Below are 23,877 nucleotides of genomic sequence, written 5' to 3'. Positions count from 1 at the left end.
AGTCCCAGGATTTTTAAAACAAAAGAAATGTTTGCTTTTTAAGAATGTTTTTTGCTAAATACAACCAATAATAAATCATAATAATAAATAATCAGGAATGAGATGATCAACTCACCATCAGTGACTGTGATCAGCATCAGCAACAGTCCGATCACAGATGTCATTTCTGCACAGTTCAGTCTGTCGACTCTCCTTAAGCTTTTCTCAGACTTTTCCAGAAACCAGAAATATTTATATTATACTCTGAACAATCTGCAGTGAGTCCTTTCAGTGATGCTGTTGGAGGTGACGGTGTGAACACTTTGACCAGACGAAGGTTCACTCTACTCCTTTTTTTAGACTGACAGGAAGAAAGGCAGCGATCTGAGTTTTACTTCCCCTTTTGGTTGTCAGCAGAAAATACCTGATGAGAAGGACAGATGGAAATATTTTACATTTAAAAACAGCATTTGAGACTTTAATTATTGAGTTTTAACTATTGAAACTATGGAAAGGCTTCCAGGTGACAGAAATAAAAAATGAAAAAAATCTGAAAAGGAATCTGTAGAACAAATAAAGAATTTACCATGTAGTTTAATAAGTAGTTAAATTAAAAGGAGAGAATAAACCCCACACCTCAAAATATACAGAAACTTTGGTAAAAAATAATCCAATTTCATGAATTAAGATTAAAAAAATCTTCAGATCAATGCAGTGTCTCAAACTTTTATTTTAAATGTTTTGGAAAAACGACCAGAGAATATGATGAGATAATGAGATGTTTTTACAAAACAATAGATAAAAACTTAATTTAAATAGTGCGCTTGTGTGAGTTCTATTAATCTATTGCATTTTAAAGGAATTTTGGCCTCCTGCACATAACTTGCTAAAACTTTGTTGTGTTAAAGACAGTTTAAGGCTTAATAAGGTTATAGTAACGTTTAAGCATCACCTGTGGGTCACGTTAGGATCAAACTCTCCAAAATTAGTAGTAAATGTTTGTGCCTGTGGAAAGTATTAACATGCTCATTAGGAGGGTGGATTTGTTCCATATGGCTGCTTTGAGCACATGAATGAACTGAATTGTGCCCCCTTGTGGTTGCATTTTTAGATTCTGAAAACATTTTGGCTTTAGAATCTTAAAATCATAAATATAAAGATGTATGCCAACTAACAAGTGTGATCCACAATGTTTGTAACTGTTGCAAAAGAAAAATTAAACGTTAAACCCAAAATGTCTGATTTTTTAAACTCTTTGCTTTAAAGCCAAGAATATCCACAAGTATCATAAAGTCTTTGTTCCAAACAGGGTCAGAATATATTTAATTTTCTTTCTTCTATAACCAGAAAAACTACACATTTTAATCATTATTTTTATGTCAGTGTGCAGGACACTGATCTTTCGTGAACACATTTCCTTAACAAGTGCAGCACAGTAAGTTATGACATCATGACTTGATGGTGAAAAAAAGATAAACTGCTTCCTTTGTAAAGGCCAATTAAGATAACATGTTGCTGGTTCTGAACAGGATTTTGCCTCTTCTTCAAAATAAACTTTTCTTTCTTTTTGTAACTTTCTCTCATTGTATCATCTGACACATTTTAACACAACAATTCATACAAGTTTAGTTTGACCCAAAAATGCGGTCTATATTGATTAGCATAGACAAATCCAAACTGGTTGAGTATAAATAAAAAGGACACACGTTTTTTATTTGTTACCTTATAAATTGTGCATCAGCAAAGAAGAAACATATCAAAAAGGGCAGAATAATCAAACAACGTATAATTTTATTCTGACAAATGCTGCACAGCACTGAACCATCAGCACAGAAAATACAAAGACAAACTGCTTCTGAAAGGCTGTTGTCGTCTCCATCCTTGATGTTGGTTAAACAACATGCTAGTTCATAGATCAGGGACTTTGTACATGTCACAACTGGAAAGAACATGCTGAGCATCCAGGTGCAAAAAACAAAAAGTCAACAAGCAAATGAAACACAAATAACTTACAATAGAAAACAGTTGAGGGTTTTTTTTCAGTCTCACATCTGTAGTGTGCTTTTCTGTCTACTTTCTTGATCAATAGAATAAGAAAGTAAGGAATCTGTAGAACAATGGCTTCAATTTTTTAATTGGTTGCATCTGAATCACATTCAGGCTGTGAATTTGAATTTTGCAGTTTTGATGATTTTCTTAGTGAGAACAAACTGAGTTTGAGTTAAGTTTCAGTTTGAAACAACTTTGACTGACTTTGTCCAGACAGAAGAAGTGATGGTCCTCCTTATGTTTTATTAAATTCATATTATCCTTTTTTGCAATCATATAAGTTTAAGAGTCTGGGTTTCTTTTCTATTACATTAAAAAATATGTTAGTGAGTATGTGAGCTGTTATCAAGCAGCCTCCAAACGTTCTCCTTTGTTCATCACATACAGAACTTGTTTTTCCATTTTGTGGATCATGTGGTAATTTTAATCAATTTGTTGCTTTGTGTTGCTGAGAAATGATGAAAAACGAAGGATAGCCTTAAAGACGTCTTATTTCGAGGCCCATAGATCAAGCGCAGTACAAAAAGAAGCCAAAGGAAGCAGCAGTTTCCTCACATTCTCACAATGTAACCCACATTAATATAGAGAAAAAGAAAAGAAAATCAGGGCAGCAGCATACAAACAGATCAAAGTGCATCTTTTAGGAAGATCCTGCAGATCTCTTCATCTCACTCAACTTGAATCTCCTTTGAACCTGCAACAGAAAACCACAAATCAACACTCCAGTCTAGGGAATCTTTTCCACTGACTGAAGAAATATGAGCCCATTCAAACTTTCTGTTCATTTGACCTTTAATGAACCTTTCATTAGCTTCATCTGAAACCACGATCTGCTTACACTTCATAATTTGTAGGCTCAGTCTGACGTGGGCGCTCTGCAAACTTCACTTGACTGTACTCCACCTCCACTTCTAACTTTTCAGAGACGCTCCTCTTCTTCTGCTGCTGCTTCATCTGAACTTCAGCATAGATTATTTGATGATCACCTGTGATTGAAGAGAAAATGTTACAATTTGTTCATTTAAATGACTTCTACTCAATTAAAATCTAACAGTATTATATTCTATTTATTTAAAAAAATTGAAAAGTGAAATGACAAAAATGAAAGAAAAGGTGAGCTTCATACCTTTGTTTTTGTTTTTTTTCAAAACACAGATGACAACAGTTCCAGCAATTAAGCAGATTAACAGAAGTGAAAGCAAAACAGCCAGGATGGACAGTGGATTCCTTTCTATTTGGAAGACAAAACAAATAAAGAACTGCAACAGAAATATGTGTTCTTGGAAGACAAGTAATCAGCATTAAAGTTAAAACCAAGTTCACTGTAGCCAAGATGACACAGGAGTACTTTTAAGTTTGGGGTAATATTCTCAAAATAAACCCACAGCGAAGCAAAAGTACAATTTAGAAACCAATAAATCATGAATCACATTACAGTTTGTTTCTGCATCTGTTTGGTGTCAAACATAAAAACTGACATGAAATGTTTTTACTTTACATTCACTCACAATATAAAGAGATTAAGATATTTAAATAGAATTAATGCAAAAATGCAACAACTCACCATTAACAGTTAACCAGGTGGTCCGTTTTTCTGTAATCTTTCCGTCTGAGTTAAACATTGTGAGTTCATATTCACCGCTGTCACTTTTACTCAGGTTTTTAATCATAAATGTTCCATTGTTGAAAAAAAATGAAGATCTGTTCTCCAATTGATTAGATATTATGGAATTTCTTTTCCCTTTAAGTAATACCAAGTCATCCTTCTTCCATTCAAATCTATTGTCTGTCTCTGTGTCTTCGTTGATCAGCTGTATGAACACAGTTCCACCATCAGCTCCATAACACTGAGCTTTATCCTGTCTTGAATCACAGAAAGTCTCTGTACCTGAAAAAAAAGTATCTTCATTAGTTTTAATGTTTCTATTTAATTTGGGGCCACATAGATAAATACAGCAAATCCTTTAAAATGTTTCTGAATTTTAGTGTTCAACTGCTAAGTCTAAATTTATGCTCTTTTGTTTGTGACAGAAGCACTTTTCAGAGTTTGGGCTTTTTAAGTTTATTTCACAATTGTGGAGTTGCAGTAAATATTCTATACTTGTTGTTCAGCTAATTCTAAGCTGATAAAAGCAAAACACAAGAGTTCTCCAGTTTTTAAACTTTAGATGAGGAAATACAGTTTCTGTCAGATAAAACTTCAAAACGTTGACTCACCCTGAGCGACTCCTACTAACAGCAACAACAGTCCTACCACGGCTTCCATTTTTCTGCAGCGATCAAAGCTGAAAACGGAACTGAATGACCCACCAGACTTCTTGAAGAAAGAAGGAAGCTCACCAAACAGCCACTTCTGACCCCATGAGACAAAGAAAACGCACAAACTTCACTCAGAACACAAACAATTTAGAAAGCCAGATGGTTACAACAGACTCATTTTCTACAGATTTCATCAAGTTTAGTCATTACTGTGTCACACGTTCTTAACACGTCTGGTTAACACAGAGATGGAACTGATGTAGGTTTAGTAGTTTTGTTAAAAAAACTGTTCATTTTTTTAACGTTTCTAACAAAAATCATCTGTAAATCAGCAGTTCAGGCCAGCAGCTGAAACAAAACATGTTGAAATGTTCTTGATAGTGTTGAAACCAGCAGGTGTTTTTTCTCTTTTTCAGAATGTTTTAAATGAACTATTAATTATAACGTCTCTGTCACAGATTGTAATATCTCCATTATAATCATCTTCCTGCTCTCCTTCATATTCCTAAAAGAAAAGAGGAAATAATGAATTAAGGAGTAAAAAAAATATATAAGAAATTCTTTTTTGAGTTAGCACAGAGCTGCGAACTGTTTCAGCTTCACCCAAAGTGGAGAAAAAGACAAGCACTTAACTATACTGGGTCTAATTTTAAGTTATCTAAAGATGATCTTTAGGTAAAAATACATCTCTGGTATTTCAACTGAATTTCTGCAACACCAGTGGAAGACATTTTAAAAACTGTATTTTAGATTTTCATCAAAAGCTTTAACCTGTTTTTTGTTTGGTTCCACTAAACTACTTTAGCCAATTTAGCTTTAAGCAAATTACTCAGATTTGAAAAAAAATCTGCTTTTATTTTCATAATTTATCATTTCAGTTTGTGTTTTTTTTTGGAGTACTGATTTACAAAAGTTTCTAACATTTGCAGACATAATTTAGCAAATTTAAAAACTTAAAACTCATGATTTACTTGGTGGACACCTAAACGAACAAAGTCTGGCATCAAAGACAGAACAAATTGATCCCTTGTTAATTGATTTCAATATTGATTTTATGGGTTATTCTGAAACTTGGTTATCACTCTCATTTCCAGAAACTTAGTTGCAAAACAAGATTACAACACACACAATATAACCAAACGTATTTTCTCACCCATTCAAATAATCAGAATCAGCTGTGTTAATCACTTGGTCTGGTCACAGGTGTATAAAATCAAACACTAAGGCATTCAGACTGTTTTCACAAACATTTGTGAAAGAATGATCCGCTCTCAGGAGCTCAGTGAATTCCAGCATTGGAACTGTAATAGGATGCCACCTGTGCAACTAATCCAGTGGAGAAGTTTCCTCACTCCTAAATCTTCCACAGTGAACTGTCAGCTCTATTAGAACAAAATGGAAGAATTTGTGAACAGCAGCAACTCAGCCATGAAGTGGTAGACCATGTAAACTGATGGGGAGGGCTCAGCAGAACCGTAATGCAAAGAAGTCACCAGCTTTCTGCACAGTCCATTATTACAGAGCTCCAAATTTCAAGTGACCTTCAGATTAGCCCAAGTCCGAATGCAGAGAACTTCATGGAATGGGTTTCAGGGCCGATCAGCTGCATCCAACCCACACATCACCAATTTCAATGCAAAGCGTCGGATGCAGTGGGGAAAAGCACGCCACCACTGGTCTCTAGAGCAGTGAAGACACCTTCTCTGGAGTGATGAGTCACGCTTTTCCATCTAGCAATCTGGTGGACGAGTCTGGGTTTGGAGGTTGCCAGGAGGACGGTACATTTAGGACTACACTATGCTGTGTGTGAAAAGGAGGAATCATGGTGGGGTTGTTGTTCAGGACTCTGGCATTTTTGGCTCATTAAATAATTCTATAGCTAAGGATAAGTACAATCTTGACACCAACTTTGTGTAAGAACATAAAGCGATACTTATTAAGCCACTAACCCATTTGGTAAATTTGTCAATTAAACACACAGAAGTCCCACTGACATGAAAAGTGGGTGTGGTTAGCCCAATATTTTAAACTGGAGCCTAAAAATGACACTCAAGTACAGGCCAATCTATATGCTCCATGTACTTTCCAAAAGAATAGAAAAATTGGTGGTACAACATACAACTGAACATTTGAACTATGTCACAATCCATTGCATCCTATGCAGTTTGGATTTTGTAGCCACTATTCAGCTTTGAAAAAAAAGGGGGGGGTTTTGGATTTAAAATAAATAAATAAAAAGTTGACTCTATTTCTCCATATTTGATCCATCCCTTGGGACAGCGGTGAACTGCAGAGGAGCCGCATTTGGGAACCAGTCCAATGCTGAGTGTTAGTAGTAGGGAGGCATTGGGTCCTATTGGATCCTATTGGTAAAGTCTTTGGTGTGACACGACCTTCCACGTCACAAAACAGACACTCTAACCCAGGGGTCAGGAACCTATGGCTCGCAAGCCATATATGGCTCTTTTGATGGTCACGTGTGGCTCGCAGACAAATGATCTTTACCGTAATTATACTTTTTTTTTTTTTTTCATTAGACCAGTCCTTCTCGGGCGCGATGTGTTGCCAGAGGCTTGCTGTAGTAGCAGTGCTTGGAGAGAAAAATCTGCGCCAGCACTATCACTTTACTATTATCTATTATTTCACAGAGTTTGTACCAGCCGGAAACCTATGAATTGCCGTGCCTAAAACTGCGTACTCCCGTCTCTGAGAAAGAGCGCACAGTTGCGGGGACGGGATGTGTGAGGAAGAAAGCAGAGGGTGCGGGGTTGTGGGGATAGGCAGGCGCAGCAAAGTGAATGAGTAAGCCCTGGCTGCAGCCTGCAGAATTGCTCAACATAGTGGAATGCAGGAACGCTGAGGAATGTGAACTCGCTGTGGAATGTTAACCCCGCCCACATTGAGCCCGTCTGCTGTGGAATGTTAACCCAGCCCACGTTGAGCCCGTGCATTTTATTCACCTTCATCAGTGCAGTTGTGATTGCAGGAAAGGGGAATAATCAGTGGAGAACATTTTGTGTCATTGGTAATTGTATGAGGAAGAAAGAGAACAGAGGGTAGGTACGACGGAGTTTTAGGGCCGCGGTGAGGAAAAGAAATTCTGGCCAACGCCTGCTGCACGGCGTTCACCTGCTGCTCTGCATGCTCACTTCCACAATAATCTCTTAAATTTAGGAGTTTTTTTCTCTCGCGCGCAACATTGCAACTTTTATCTCGACACGACGAGTTTTTTCTCGAAACTTTGTGTCGAGTTTTTTTCGTCATTTTTTTTGTGTCGAGTTTTTTCTCGTCATGACGAGATTAAAGTCGACATGACGACTTTAATCTCGTCATGTTGGCCTGAATTTTCTTTCCTCACCGTGGCCCTAAAAGTCCGTCGTAGGTAGGAAAATTTGAATGGTGCAATGTTTTTTTTATGTAAACTCAAAAAAATGATTCAAGCCCCTCTTTCATGTAACACAATAAAATTCTGTTTGTTTTATTTAAAAATATTTATTTTAAAAGAATGTATCTACATTTAGGTGACCTAACACAAAATGTATTAATAGTTTCCCCTATATCTCCAGTTATCCAAAATAATTGAGTTCAAGTAAGGGGCATGCTGTTGAATGCTGTTTTCCTGTTTCTCTTTATTTATTTATTTTGCCGTCTTACGGTTACAATTTTTCACCTATTTTAACCATTCAACTGTTAAAATGTTCAACTCCTTTGTCTAATGCCTGGCATGACTTTTGGTCCTTCAAATCCATCGACTTTTCAAAAGTGAAAACTTTGGTTCGTTTTTTCCACGTAAAAAACGAACTGTGGCATGAAATCGTTTCAACTCGGCTTCTCAATAAGACGATACACGACGAGCCTCATTTATGTAAATAATGAATCTATTTGATTATACCGGTGGCTTTATGTTGTCACAATAGTGTTAGCTCAGTGGATTAGTTAGCAGGTTTAACATACAGAGGTTCTGAGTTTGAGGTTGGTTTCAGACTGTTGTTGCATGGTTTTTTTCCCTTGCCTTTCTTGATAAAATTGAGTTTGACTAACTCAATTATATTTCGTTACATGGAATAATTTTCTTTGAGGTGGGGTTACTCATATTTATTGGATGGAAATCCTGCCCACATTTAAATTGAGTTCATCCAATGAGTTATTTTTTTGTGCCCGTGAGGCCAGACAAAATTTTTTTTTTTTTTTTTTTTTTTTAACTTGTCCTGTCCAACAGCTGGGCAGACAGATGAGAGCTGAGGGCCTCTTGTGTTGGACATATTTTACTTTAACAAGAGGGGTTATTAATCTTCAGACAAACCAAAGGTATGTCTGAATAAACCCCTTTTGTAATTGAGGCCAAACTTTATTAATTTCAAACATGTTTGAAGATCTTTGGTGTTGGACCGGACGGAAAAGGAAAGAGGGGAAGAAGAGAGAGGGACGTTAGAGAGAGGGGGGGAAGGAGGGTGATAGTAGGAGGGGAAGGGAGATAAGACCATGAAGCAGCATAAAGCAACAAGTTTACTGGTTGTTAATCACCATGGTAAGGCTCAAATGCAGTACAAAAAGGGCGGAGCCTGTCCAGACACACACCCAAGTGTCAAACACACCTGCTAGCTGCAAAAATGTCCATCTGTCGACATGTACACAAAACAGATAGTGCTCACACGCATACTTATGCCTTAAAACCAACTAGTGTGAAACATTTCAGTCATTCAGTCACGCAAACCGCCAGTGCAAAGGTGAGCCAACACCCGTGCTCAGGTGAGTGCTCATGTTCTTCTAAAATGGATGGTGGAATGTGTAAAGAAGAAGGGAGAGCGCCCAGCCATCCCCACCCCAAGACCCCCACCGCAGCAGCAGCGGCAGCCGGAATCCCCCCAACGCCACACGGAAACCGGCAGGGAACAACCGCCGCCCGGGCGACCAAGCCCGCCACCCAGGCCAGGGCCAGCAGGACCGCCGCAAGGCCCCCAGAGCCAGAGAGCAGGGAGGTGCAGAGGGAAAGAGAGGGCCGCCCCAGCCCAACCAGGAGAACAGCCCCCCCGCCGCGCCGGGAGAACCCAACGCAGGGCCCCACCGGAGAAGGACGCCCACAGCCCCAGACAGACAAAATTTTTTAACTCCCTAATACAACTCAACTCAACTCAACTCATCTTTATTTATATAGCACTTTCAATCAGCAGCAGCCGACACAAAGTGCTGAACAAGTGAAATGAAGAAAACAAACACTAAAACATCTTAAAACAGCAGATTAAATAGAGAGAGATAAAAACAATAAAACCAGTACAGCAACACAGCAATAAAAGAAGTCTCATGTTGAATTAAAAGCCAGAGCATAAAAATGGGTTTTCAGGCGGGTTTTAAAAATGGACAGTGATGGAGCTTCTCTTATGGACAGTGGCAGAGAGTTCCAAAGCTTTGGAGCAGCAACAGCAAAAGCTCTGTCCCCTCTGAGCTTCCGTTTGGACCTCGGTACCTCCAGAAGCAGCTGATCAGCTGATCTGAGGTACCGGGCTGATGAGTAAGGAGAGAGAAGTTCAGAGAGGTACAGCGGGGACAGACCATGTAAAGATTTAAAAACAATAAAAGAATCTTAAAGTGAACTCTAAAATGCACAGGCAGCCAGTGGAGTGATGCTAAAATTGGCGTGATGTGGTCTCTCTTACGTCCTCCAACCAGAAGACGGGCAGCTGCATTTTGAACACGTTGGAGACGTGAGAGAGACGACTGGCTGAGTCTCAAATAAAGAGAATTATAGTAATCCAGCCGGGACGTGATGAACGCGTGGATTACTGTTTCAAGATGTGCAGCTGTTAAAAAGGGTTTTACCTTGGCAAGTTGCCGAAGATGAAAAAAGCTTGACTTCACCACTGAGCTTATCTGCTGATCCAGTTTAAAATGACTGTCCAGTTTAAAACCCAGATTAGAAACATTTGTTTTTAAAAAGTTAGTCAAGGGACCCAAATCAACTTGGGAAGGTTCACTAAAATCACTCGGTCCAAAAACTAAAACTTCTGTTTTATTTTCATTAAAACTCAGAAAGCTAAGGGCCAACCAGTCCTTAATGTCCTGAAGACAAGACAGGAGCTGCTTCATGGAGAGATCATCCTTCTTTTTTAAGGGCAGATAGATCTGGCTGTCATCTGCATACAAGTGAAAAGAAATGCCGTGCTTCCTCAAGATTGACCCTACAGGCCCGTTCACACCGGGATGACTCGTGACTAAGCAAAGGGCACCAATGAGAGTGTGCACACCGACGCGAAAAAACGGCACGCTTCAAAGCGTCAAAAAAAAAACGCCTCGGGTTCGTTTTTTTTTTTTGACGCCTCGCGTCGAAATCTATTCGACCAATGAGAATGGCGCTTTTGCACACGTGTCTGGAGCTTCTGAAGTTACAGTAAAACACAACTTGGGGGCGTTCAAACACAAAACTGCCTTGCTGAGCACACATACCAGCGAAGAAGATAGACGCCAAGTAGCGTCTACACTGCCGCGAAGAAATAATGACGGACATTCTATAATATCCCCGAACCTTGAAATATTCATGTTATCTTTGTATTATTCTGACAAGCGCGTAAATACTTGCTCTCTTCTTCTGAGTGAAAAGCGACTTTAAGAAGCGTAAAGTTGCGCAGCGCCACCTTGTGTACAGGAGTATTTCTGTTTACATTAAGCGCCATCTAATGTCAGGGAATGAAATTGCATGTTCGCTCGGCTCATCGTCAGCGAAAATTGCCTGGGTGTGAACACAAAAAACGTGGCGAAAAACGCTGGCGAATAACGCCTGGCGAATATTCGTCCCAGTGTGTACGGGCCTTAAGGGTAACAGATACAGAGAGAACAATAGTGGTCCTAGAACGGATCCTTGTGGAACCCCATAAGAAACCCGAGTTGTGGAAGATTAAAAATAAAGACTCACATGGAAACTTGTAAAAGCCATAAGAAGACAGCAATCACTGTATAAATTACACATGTATAAATTCTCTAATTCAATTAAATATTTTTTTTTTAATTTAGCGCAAATTCGAACTACAGACGTCTCAATGGGCTTCATACCGGTAATTGTAAGGTAAACATACAATGAAAAAGGGATCATAAATACAAAGAATGTATTAGGATAATACTAAACTTTAACAAAACAGACTAAACTAAACTGATATCACTGCCCTTAGACCCCCCTTCACGGTAAGGAAAAACTCCTTATAAACCGGTAGGTGGCAATATTGCACATGGAAACTTGTAAAACCAAAGAAGAAGACAGGCTCAGCATGGGCGGGGTTAACATTCCACAGCGTGTTCACATTCCTCAGCGTTTCAGCCAATGAGTTATATCACTAGAGGAGACATCACGTGGTTCCTAATGGGAGGAGAGCACCGCCATCTTGGTGAGGTCAAGTTACTACTGCAGTGCATGCATGTGAACACATTTTTTGCATAATACCAGTTCATTTCGTTTCATTTCAACGGCCAAAATCAGAGAACTGAGTCCACGAAGTAGGAAGGTATATCATTTCACAGGTAAGTACTATAATGTTTTTCTTTTAATGCTGCAGGGGCTTCATTAATCATACACATGTTGACATGCATGATGCTGCAGGGCTATTATCAGCATGCTGCATGATGTACGGATAATTTGCTGTCGACATAAATGTAAACTTTATTTTGCTAAACCTGTATACAGCATACTAGGCTATTATAGTAATATAGATTTATACATTTCTGACTCAGTGACTGAACTTTTCTTGCAGGTTTCCAATGGATTCAGACTTAAGGAAAAAGTGGATCTTAGCTATCAAAAAAGCTAACCCAGATTGATCACTGTGGTACCAACTAGTAATACAGTCTGGATATGTTCAAAACATTTGTGGAAACACATTTTGATGAGAGGCCAGACTGTTTGCTTGAAACCCGACAGCATAACATCTGTGTTACACAAATTGATCACTCACATGAATCAGTATAAATCTATTGTTTTTCTTTGTTGTTGTTGTTGTTTTTTAGGGTAAATCTATTGTTCACTTTTGGACTTCTTTTGAATATTTATTTTTATTATCATTATTATTATTATTATTATTATTATTAATAGACTTATTTTTTTATTATTTATTGACTTATTATTTATTTATTGTTATTATTTATTGTTTGCATTGACTGACTATTGATTTATTATTATTATTATTATTATTGACCTATTGTTGGGTTTTTCTAAATAATTTAAATTACATGTCAATGAGGTCTAAAACTTCTAAATGTTTAGAAATTATTTTTAAAAATTCTTTGTAATATTTTTTTTATTTGTAAGAAGTCCTGCAACAATGCATTTTCATTAAAGTTTGAGCTTTTAAGGCTGACTGTTTCTCTTCTTTAACAACAACAAATGATGTATCTATATATATATATTATACATTTAAATATAATACATTTACATATTTGTATAAATATATATAAATGTAAAAATATATATAGTATATAAAAGCTACTTAGACACCACTAAAAGCAATAGAAATCATTGTCATGTGGGCGTCGTCGACCTCACCAAGATGGCGTCGTGCTCCGCCACCGTCGGCCAGGCTTCTAAAGCGGGTGTGTCTCCTCTAGTGATATAACTCATTGGTTTCAGCATTCCAATATGTTGTGCAATTCTGCAGGCTGCAGCCAGGGGTAGTTGAAGTGAAGGGGATTGGGAGTGAAGGGATTGTAAAAACGTAAAACCCGCTGCCCGTCACTCACTGCAGCGTGTGAGTATGTGTTTGGCTCCGCGTCTGCATGTGAGCAGTCTTTCTCACATCTACAGAACATTCAGACCAACCTAAGTTCATGTTTAAAGTCTCAACGCCTGTATGAAGCAGAAACTCACCACGGCACGTATCAACCAGACTAGACAGTCAGCAAAACTACGACGAGAAATACTCATCATTTATTAGCAACAGCATAACAGTGTTATTAAAAAGAATCCACAGACTAATTGTACTTTAAAAATGTTGAAATTACATCAAATGCACACATTCATTTGTATATTTAGTTTTAAATATATTGTTGCTTACTGACTTGGACTGGGTGGTATGGAGTCCTATACTGTTCATAATTAAATAAATAAATATTTAATTAAATAAATAAATATAACCTCATGCAAAAACACAATCAACCAATAAATCTCTTATAAATATATAAAGAGATCATGAAATTGGGAAAAACCTGCACACTGATTTTAAATTAGCCATTATATTATTCAATATATTTCATTTTGCTTTAAAAACCTTTTCATTATTTTAAAACAGCATTTTAAAATATTCATTTTATTCATGTGGAACATTATTATAATTCTGTCTTTTTTCAGAACCTTGGATTTCAAAATCAATATTTTCCAAAGTAGCTTTGTTTTTATTTCATGTTGCTGTTTTTAAGAATGACTTATTTATTTCATGAAGAGCTTTTTCAGAAGAATGGGTCTATCTGTCAATCAGTGATAGTGGGCGGGATCTAAACGCTCATTGGCTCATCCATTGAATTGGAATAAGGGAAATAGGAGGGCGGGAGCAGGGGAATATAAAGTTGGGAGAAGCGCTCTCGTCTCAGCGGGAGAGATTCAGGAGTGGCTGAATTAATTGTACGGCGTTTGTTGCAGGTCTACAGTAACCAAAATAAAGAACTTTAAAAGAGGTTAGTCTCCGTGCCTCAGTGTGTGAAAGGGACACTACATTATTGTATGGCTCTTTCGAAATTACATTTAAAAATATGTGGCGTTATGGCTCTCTTGGCCAAAAACGTTCCCGACCCCTGCTGTAATCCCAAGGCCATGGAAGGCTTTTGTTGGGGCAGTTTTTTTAGAAGTAAAGATGGAATTTGAAAAAATATATTTTTTCACAAAATTAACTCACTTTAATTTCTCCAAACAAGCAATTGACTTGAAAAAAGACAATCTTACTAATAGAAAACAATGTGTGGTTGTCAACAGCGCCAAATCGCCTTATTGAGAGTGCGCTGCAGTTGATTTTCAGTGTGGCACTGTTTGATTAAAACATTCATTAAAATAGTTGCACCCCATTTAATTTTATGTTGAGCTCTGAAATAATTAGTAAAATTATTGTTATGACTACTGTCAGATAAATGCATCTAGACATTATAGAAAAACAAAATTATAAACAACAAACCACAACAAGAATCAAGTTTCTCATGTACGAGGGAGAAGAACAAGTGTGACAGAAAAGGTCCACCACACTTCTGTTCTCAAAGGTCTGCTTCTCCTCGTGCTGCCTTTATTAAGAATTCACAATTTCAAGACAAAGAGAAAAGATAATTAGGGGCTGTCGTATAATGACCCCTTTTGGTGGATTCTAACTTTAAACAGTATTCCTTATCAACTCAGGACAGTGTGTCGTAACCCCCCCCCCCATCCTTGCTAGGATTGGGATGAGAAGCAAATGAACAGACACACAAAGCTGTCTAAAAAGGTAAAAAGGTGAATCTGAGTCAACATTTAGACAAATACATTTAAACAAATACATTTAAACAATGATAATAAAACAATTTTCTTCACAACTACGTAAACTGTTTGTATGTGTTAAAAACTGTTTTTTGGCCAAGTTTCGCCTTTAGAGGGTGCTTCCTGTTCCTGAAATTTTGGTGGAAATTTAATTTTCAATAATTTTTCTATATGTATTTTTTATACTGGATTTTACCATTTTGTTTGTTTACACAGGTACGAGCCTGTGGGCATAATATGTCATTTGGGTGTCCAAAATCACTTTGTTGCATTCAACAGACTGGGCACAGAGAAAAGCTGACACTACGATGGACTACAGGAATCCAAGAAGGCTGGACGAGGCGACATAAAAATCTCAGACATCAACAAAAGAAACTGGGAAACAGTTTCAACAACTCACCATTAACAGTTAACCAGGTCCGTTTTTCTGTAATCTTTCCGCCTGAGTTTGACAATGTGAGTTCATATTCACCGCTGTCAGTTTTACTCAAGTTCTTAATCATAAATGTTCCATTGTTGAAAAAAAATGAAGATCTGTTCTCCAATTGATTAGATATTATGGAATTTCTTTTCCCTCTAAGTAATACCAAGTCATCCTTCTTCCATTCAAATTTATTGTATGTCTCTATGTCTTCGTTGATCAGCTGTATGAACACAGTTCCACCATCAGCTCCATAACACTGAGCTTTATCCTGTCTTAAATCACATAGTCTCTGTAAATGAAAAGAAAAAGTATCTTTATTACTTTTAATGTTTCTATGTAATATGGGACCACATAAATACATACAGCAAATCCTTTAAAATGATTTAGAATTTTAGTTTTCAACTGTTTTGTCTGAATTGATGTTCTTTTGTTTGTGACAAGCACTTTTCAGAGTTTGGGTTTTTGAAGTTTATGTCACACTTGTGCAGTCGCAGTAAACGTTTTTATACTTGTTGTTCAGCTAATTCTAAGCTGGAAAAAGCAAAACACAAGAGTTCTCCGGTTTTCAAACTTTAGATGAGGAAATACAGTTTCTGTCAGATAAAACTTCGAAACATTGACTCACCCTGAGCGACTCCTACTAACAGCAACAACAGTCTGACCACGGCTTCCATTTTTCTGCAGTCATCAGAGCTGAAAACGGAACTGAATGACCCACCAGATTTCTTGAAGAAAGAAGGAAGCTCACCAAACAGCCACTTCTGACCCAATGAGACAAAGAAAACGCACAAACTTCACTCAGAACACAAACAATTTAGAAAGACAAAAGACGGTTACAACAGTCTCATTTTCTACAGATTTCTGCAAGTTTAGTCATTACTGTGTCACAAGTTCTTTCCTCTTTTTCATGCTGTTTTTAGCTTGGATTTTTTCTTTGTTGGGTTCCACTGAACTACTTAAGCTTTAAGCAAATTACTCAGATTTAAACAGAATTGTGATTCTATTTTCATAATTTATCATTTAATTTTGTGGTTTTGTTGGAGAACTGATTTACAACATTTGCAGACATAATTTAGTAAATTTAAAAACCTAAAACTCGTGATTTACTCGGTTGAAACCTAAACATTCAAAGTCTGGCATCTTAGACACAACAAACTGAATCCTTGTTAATTGATTTAGTTCTATTATTGATTTTTTAGGTTTTTCTGATAATTGGTTATCATTCTCATCCCCAGAAGTTTTAGTTGTAATACAAGATGGATGACAATCACAAGTAGAGGCCAATCTACATGCTTCCTGTAGTTTTAAAAAAAATAGAGAAATTGGTGGTACAACATATAACTGAACATTTCAACAATGTCATAATCCATTGCGTCCAATGTAGTTTGGATTTTGTAGCCACTATTCGACTGAATTTACAGTTAGTATATTTCTTGAAAAAACAAAGAAGTTTTTGGATGAGGGTGGTTGTGTTGGATTTTAAAACTGTTGACCACAAAATATTATTAACCAAATTAACTCACTTTAATTTCTCCAAACAAGCACTTAACAGTGGCACACACATACAAATTTGACGATATCCTTTTGTGTTCTCTATCTTTATTTAGCAGTTTTACACAAAAAAATGCATGAATATTATAAACTCGTATTAAAGGGGTGTCAAACTCAATCGCACAGGGGGTCTAAATCCAAAACATGCTTTGAGCTGTGTGCCGAACAAGCTAAATAAATACTGAACACACTAAAGCTAAACTTTTCAACCTTTTAAAAAGTTACTTTTTTAACATAAATATGAATAAAAACAGGAATATTGATCCAGAATAAATTATGTTAAACCTTAAATAACATATAATATTTTGCTCTCCATAAAAATAAATTCTGTCAAAATAATACAAATATGAACATGCTGTGGAACAAAACAGACAAAACCTGGAAATATTAATAATTAGACATAAATTAAATCATTTTGTTAGAGCTGGACTCCTGGCATGATTTTTAGCAATAAGTTCATTTCTGCTTGGTGTGTGATGTTCTGTGTGTCTTTGTGAAACAGTTTTTTAGACAGACAGGAAGAAAGGAAGTGATCTCAGTTTTTGCTTCCACTTTTAGACGTCTTATTAAGAAAGAAAGAGAGATGCAAGGAACTAACAGCCATGTTGTTTAAACACACACAGTTTGGTAATATAAGAAAATAAAAATCTCCGACTAAATACATGCAATTATTTCGGAGAAATTTATGCAATTACGTTAATTAGAATGAAGATTTCTCACATAAAGTGTTGCATAATTTTTAACTGTTTATATTTATAGAACAAAATGGTCAGAGAATGTTTGCTGAGGACAAAAGTACATTTCAAAACAAATAGGGATTTTTTTTCTGTGTTTTAGCTTCATATCGGTAGTGATGCAATATTTTTTTATAAAAGATAACACAGACTACATTTTTGTGCAAGTATGGGCATTTAAGAAGAGAAAAGGCTTGGGTATCACACTGGAGAAATAGAAAAACTGTCTAATTCAAGCTAAAGGAAGCGCGAGCCGGTGGAAGAGAATCTGCAGCCATAACTGTATTGACCTTACAATAGTCTGTGCAAAAACCTGGACTACCATTAGACTTAACAGTTTAGAAGCAGGGAGAGCTTCACGTGTTGCAATTTGGTTTTTGCCAAACCACATTCAAGAAGGTTCTCCCCCTCCTTCTACATGTCAGGGGAAAAGTATGCAATTATGTTAATTAGGATGAAGATTTGTAGAATTGAAGAATGTTCATACTAATAAAGTGTTTTCAAATTTGTACTGTTCATATGGGTAGGACTAAATGGTCAGAGATTGTTTACTGAACACAACAGTACATTTTATTAACGCTAGAAGTCCCAGACATTTCTAGACCTCATTTAGCCAAGAAGATGCTAGCTGGCTAATATCTTGGCTAAAATTAGCTAATTTAATTTGCAAATGTGGCCATTACCTGAGGAATGTGCGGGGAGTGTGGGGTGGGGTTGTTTGCTTGTTTGTATGGGGGAGAGTGAATGACAAGTCGCCTTCAGAGCTTCCTCTGTTTCATCACTCTTGAAATACTTCATAGCATTCAAGAATGGACTATTCAACATGCACAGCAAACAGAGCATGTTGATTGGTTCATGGTTCATTGCAATTGTCATCTTGCCGGGGCTTACCAAGTTACTACATGACTGGTTGTCAGCAAGCCTGAGAAACCCACAGATCATTGGAACTATGTCCCGTAACCGCGTCCAGACATAGTGCGACACCTACACTTTCATGACAGGTCCACCCACAGTGACCAAGCAAAGACTGATAAGTTTGCAGCAATTTCTGGTGTGTAGAGATCCAACTGCATTACATCCTACAATCCTGGACGACATATTACTATTGATGTGTTGATGTGGATGCTTTTCTCATCCAAGACTAGCTGCTGTTTCCTGGAATACATTGGCACAAAGCCTGGGAATTCTGTGATCAGGTTTTGGGTTGCTTGCGATTTGAAATCCAACTACATTTGCAATGCCCTCCCATATCTTCCTGGTGGAGCTTGCAAGAGAGTTGGCTAACTTTCATGTGGGTGTAAAGAAGGAACAAAAAGAAAAATTTGTTTGACAACAACCTTCCATACTTAGCCCTAGAAACAGAGCCATGCGTCAGGTAAAGCATCAGTGCAAGAGCAATTATGCCTGTAAGTGATGTGTTGATGATGCTGATACACATGTGGCAAATGCAGAAGAGAGATACAGTGAAAGTGCCAGGATTGTGATTGGTTGGTGAAATGTTCTCACTGACATTTTTAATTACTTGCAAATATGTGTAAAAATGTCTTTTGTTGTACTATTTTTATAAATAAGTCTCAGTGAAGGAAAAAACCACGAGGGTTGATCTCTCCCTAAGATGACAAAGCTTTATTGAAGTGATGTAACATGGACTCACCTGCGCCAGTTACTGCCTTATTTACATAAGGAAAGCAGCTGTTCACAGCTGATTTAGGACATTAGCTAAAAGTCTTCCAGCCAATTCGCTGCCCTGTGGGTTTTATAGGTAGAAAAGCCAAATCGCTGCTCCTTGGGACTTCTAGTGTAAAAACCAAAAAGGAAAGTTTCTCTGTGTTTCAGCTTCCCTTATAGATCATAGTTGTAGGTTTAGGGGCTGTCATCTGGACTTAGTTTTCACTTAGAGATACATCAATCTGACAAAACTTCAAAGACTATATAGTCAATTAGAGAAGGTGGTGCAATGTTTTTTCAAAAGCTATAGAAAAGTCTCTATGCATTCATGTTTGTTTTAGAAACATGGAGCGAGAAAAAAATGTAAGTTAAATTTATATTTTGTTTGTTCCTGTTGTGTGATCACATGTTAAGGCAATGAACACGTTTCTCATTTGGCAAACTGCAGAGAAGAATCTATAAACAAGAACTTATATTTAAATTCCTTTGAACTATCTGTTTGATGAAAAGGAGAAAAAAAAACTGAGATAAAAGCTCAACTGAAGAGTTTTTACATTAGAATTCACCGCTAGAGAGCGCCCACACTACAAACACAATAATGATTCTGTCAAGACTTCCTGTCTTTCTTTCATGGAACTTTCTGTATGAGGTGCCGTGTAGGACATTATTCAGAATTAACATTCATAAACACATAGGAAATCTCTCACACACACTAGTGAAATGCTTGTATACATACAACTGAAAATATATTCATTCACATACACATGTGAAAATGCTCTCACACACACTACCGAAATCCTCTCACACTCACTACCGAAATCCTCTCACACTCACTACCGAAATCCTCTCACACACACTACCGAAATCCTCTCACACTCACTACCAAATTCCTCTCACACACACTACCGAAAATCCTCTCACACTCACTACCGAAATCCTCTCACACACACTACCGAAATCCTCTCACACTCACTACCGAAATCCTCTCACACACACTACCAAAAAATCCTCTCACACACACTACCGAAATCCTCTCACACTCACTACCGAAATCCTCTCACACACACTACCGAAATCCTCTCAGACGTGGAAGACTCCGAAGATATAACATTAATTATTCCATTGAGGAAATTAAATGTAATTTTTTGAATGTTTCTATTTATTTTGATGTCTTACATTTTAGTTTATGAAATATTTATGAATACTGGAAAATCCCGTGTTTTTTTTGGGCCGGGTTTTTGGATTTTCATTTAAATGTTTAAAAATGAAAGTATTTTTTTTATAAAACAAGTGATATGGTTTGACTCTGAATATAAAATACTAAACTTTGAACTCACAAGTGTTTCATGTAATTAGACTATACGACTCATAATCCAATGTTGGAAAAAGAATGTTAAACTCTAACCTTGAGCACGATTAGCAACAACTGCTTAAGTTTAACTAAAAAAAAACTTTAAGTTAGGGTTAGGGTTTAACTCACAAGTTGTTCGTATCTGGCCAGAGCATCCAGACAAAATCTTCTGAGACGTCTGCTTCTCCTTGCCGCCCTGTGTTGCTGCATATCTGCTTGTTTTCGGTTTGATCTCACGAAAACGGTTGAATTATTGCCAACGGGACCATGGACAGATTCATATTCAAAGCCATTTTCAGTAAGGTGTAAGAAAACTGCAGAAAAACATGTCTCCTCACAAGAGCCCGTTAATCGTTCAGTGGCACAAAAATAAAAAATAAATATTGGCATGGACTAATAACTTGGGGGTTTAATTATGAACAAATACATTAAATCAACACCAATGTGTTTGTAAGTTAATTATTTATAAATCAGCCACGTTTTCCATGATCAGAACACAGCAGATTTGTAAATAGTCTTCGTAAAATGTTCATATTTTGTGTTTTTACTCTGACAAATAGGTGTCATTCTCCCCGTTAAATAGAAGTAGTTTGCCTCCAGAGCAGGTGGTGGCGGTAATGCTTTGTTTTCGTGTCAAGCGCCTTATAAACAACACCCGAAAGAAAAAAGTAGTGAGCATGGGTGTCCGCATTGCTTTCAAAATTCAGAGAACTTTATAGAGAACTATATAGTACTGCACTATATAGGGTTTTAGTAGTTAGGGATAAGGGAAGGGATTCGGACACAGCCCGTGTTTTGACAGCTGTGTAGTTAACGGGGTACTATCTCCAGTTACGGTATAATCCGTATCAGTGTGATAATGTGGTAGTAAAAGATTCCAGGACGTTTTGCAACTGTAGCTGCGATTACAGGCGCATTGTTTACCTGTTTCTAAGCCTTTAGGTATGACTGTTCATTGTAAGTGTTATCTGCACATCTTTCTCAGAACATGATGGATGTGTTGGTGGAGCAGTCCGCTGACCCCGCTCATGACGCGGAGTGGACTCTGGAAGTCGAAAATAAAAATGTATAAAAGAAAAACAAAAATGTCACCCAGACCAGTTTTCCCTCAGGTGCAAACAATCTTCTTCTTTCTCTTTCGGCTTTTCCCATCAGGGGTCGCCACAGCGAATCATCCTTTTCCACCTCACTCTGTCATGGACATCTTCTACCCTAACGTTAGCCAACTTCATGTCCTCTGTTAAGACATCCATATACCTCCTCTTTGGCCGTCCTCTTGCCCTCCTGCCAGGCAGCTCCATCTCCAACATCCTTCTACCAATATATCCACTATCCCTCCTCTGAACATGTCCAAACCATCTCAGTCTGGCTTCTCTGACTTTGTCGCTAACACAGGCAACATGAGCCGTCCCTCTGATGTACTCGTTCCTTATCCTGTCTAACCTGGTCACTCCTAAGGAGAACCTCAACATCTTCATCTCCGCTACCTCCATCTCAGCCTCTTGTCTCTGTCTCATTGCTACCGTCTCTAACCCATAGAGCAGAGCTGGTCTCGCCACTGTCTTGTACACCTTTCCTTTGAGTCTTGCTGGCACTCTTCTGTCACACAACACTCCTGACACTTTCCTCCAACCGCTCCAACCTGCCTGCACTCGCCTCTTCACCTCTTTTCCACACTCCCCATCACACTGAACTGTTGACCCCAAGTACTTAAACTCCTGCACCTTCTTCACCTCAGTCCCCTGTAACCTAACGCTTCTACCTTGATCCACCTCGTTCAGACACATGTATTCTGTCTTACTACGACTGACCTTCATGCCTCTTCTTTCCAGAGCAAACCTCCACCTCTCTAGCTGTTCCTCCACCTGCTCTCTACTCTCACTGCAAATTACAATGTCATCCGCAAACATCATTGTCCAGGGAGATTCCTGTCTTACCTCGTCTGTCAGCCTGTCCATCAGCATAGCAAACAAAAAAGGACTCAAAGCTGATCCTTGGTGTAGTCCCACCTCCACCTTGAACTCCTCTGTCTGACCTACAGCACATCTCACCACCGTCATACTTCTCTCATACATGTCCTGAACTACTCTGACATACTTCTCTGCCACTCCAGACGACCTCATACAGTACCACAGCTCCTCCCTCGGCACCCTGTCATACGCCTTCTCTAAATCTACGAACACACAATGCAGCTCCTTCTGACCTTCTCTGTACTTTTCCATCAACATTCTCAAAGCAAAAATGGCATCAGTGGTGCTCTTACGGGGCATGAAACCATACTGCTGCTCACAAATCTCCACCTTCTTCCTAAGCCTGGCTTCCACTACTCTTTCCCACAGCTTCATTGTGTGGCTCATCAACTTTATTCCTCTATAGTTGCTGCAGTTCTGCATGTCACCCTTGTTTTTAAAGATCGGGACCAGAACGCTTCTCCTCCATTCCTCAGGCATCTTCTCACTCTCTAAAATCCTATTGAACAACCTTGTTAGAAATTCCACTGCTGTCTCTCCTAAGCACTTCCATACCTCCACAGGTACGTCATCAGGACCAACGGTGCAAACAATCTATTATAGTTTAAAGTTTTTACTTTGGTCCGAGTTGTTTTAGGCTGCTGATACACATAACCATAGCAACGCTTTTGACTGCCGTTAAATCTCGCGATAATCAGCCAACTTCCGTTTCTACTGAAATGCCTTCCGTTTCTATCGAAATTTTCAGAAGTATGTGTGAGAGGATTTCAGTAGTGTGTGTGAGAGGATTTCAGTAGTGTGTGTGAGAGGATTTCAGTAGTGTGTGTGAGAGCATTTTCGGTAGTGTGCGTGAGAGGATTTTCGGTAGTGAGCGTGAGAGGATTTCAATAGTGTGTGTGAGAACATTTTCGGTAGTGTGTGTGAGAGGATTTCGGTAGTGTGTGTGAGAGGATTTTCGGTAGTGTGTGTGAGAGGATTTCGGTAGTGTGTGTGAGAGCATTTTCGATAGTGTGTGTGAGAGGATTTCTGTAGTGTGTGTGAGAGCATTTTCGGTGGTGTGTATGAGAGGATTTATGTAGTGTGTGTGAGAGGATTTCGGTAGTGTGTGTGAGAGGACTTCAGTAGTGTGTGTGAGAGCATTTTCGGTAGTGTGTGTGAGAGGATTTCGGTAGTGTGTGTGAGAGCATTTTCGGTAGTGTGTGTGAGAGGATTTTCGGTAGTGAGCGTGAGAAGATTTCAGTAGTGTGTGTGAGAGGATTTCTGTAGTGTGTGTGTGAGGATTTCGGTAGTGTGTGTGAGAGGATTTCAGTGGTGTGAGAGCATTTTCGGTAGTGAGTGTGAGAGGATTTCAATAGTGTGTGTGAGAGCATTTTCGGTAGTGTGTGTGAGAGCATTTTCGGTAGTGAGTGTGAGAGGATTTC

The 23,877-nt window shown here is 38.1% G+C and overlaps 2 protein-coding genes across 9 annotated transcripts in view; one reads left to right on the top strand and one right to left on the bottom strand.

Moving 5' to 3' along the window:
* Nucleotides 1-426, bottom strand: part of LOC105354907 (uncharacterized) — an 88,955-nt gene extending 88,529 nt beyond the window's left edge. For 2 of the 6 annotated variants that reach the window (XM_078954230.1, XM_078954232.1), the window contains exon 1: nucleotides 116-398. In XM_078954230.1, coding sequence (XP_078810356.1) covers nucleotides 116-164 — 49 coding nt within the window. In that variant the 5' untranslated portion in view covers nucleotides 165-398. Of the gene's footprint in view, nucleotides 1-115 lie in introns of all 6 variants that reach the window. The other 4 variants (XM_078954229.1, XM_078954228.1, XM_011480229.4 and 1 more) reach the window with 4 other exon arrangements.
* Nucleotides 1-23,877, top strand: part of LOC111948016 (pregnancy-specific beta-1-glycoprotein 11-like) — a 105,447-nt gene that overhangs the window by 49,854 nt on the left and 31,716 nt on the right. The window lies entirely within an intron of this gene.

The sequence above is a fragment of the Oryzias latipes genome, chromosome 10, assembly GCF_053564925.1.
Source record: "Oryzias latipes strain Hd-rR chromosome 10, Olatipes_Hd-rR_3.1".
Taxonomy (NCBI): domain Eukaryota; kingdom Metazoa; phylum Chordata; class Actinopteri; order Beloniformes; family Adrianichthyidae; genus Oryzias; species Oryzias latipes.
Note: the sequence above shows the minus strand (reverse complement) of the source record. Positions and strands in the feature narration are given on the sequence as shown.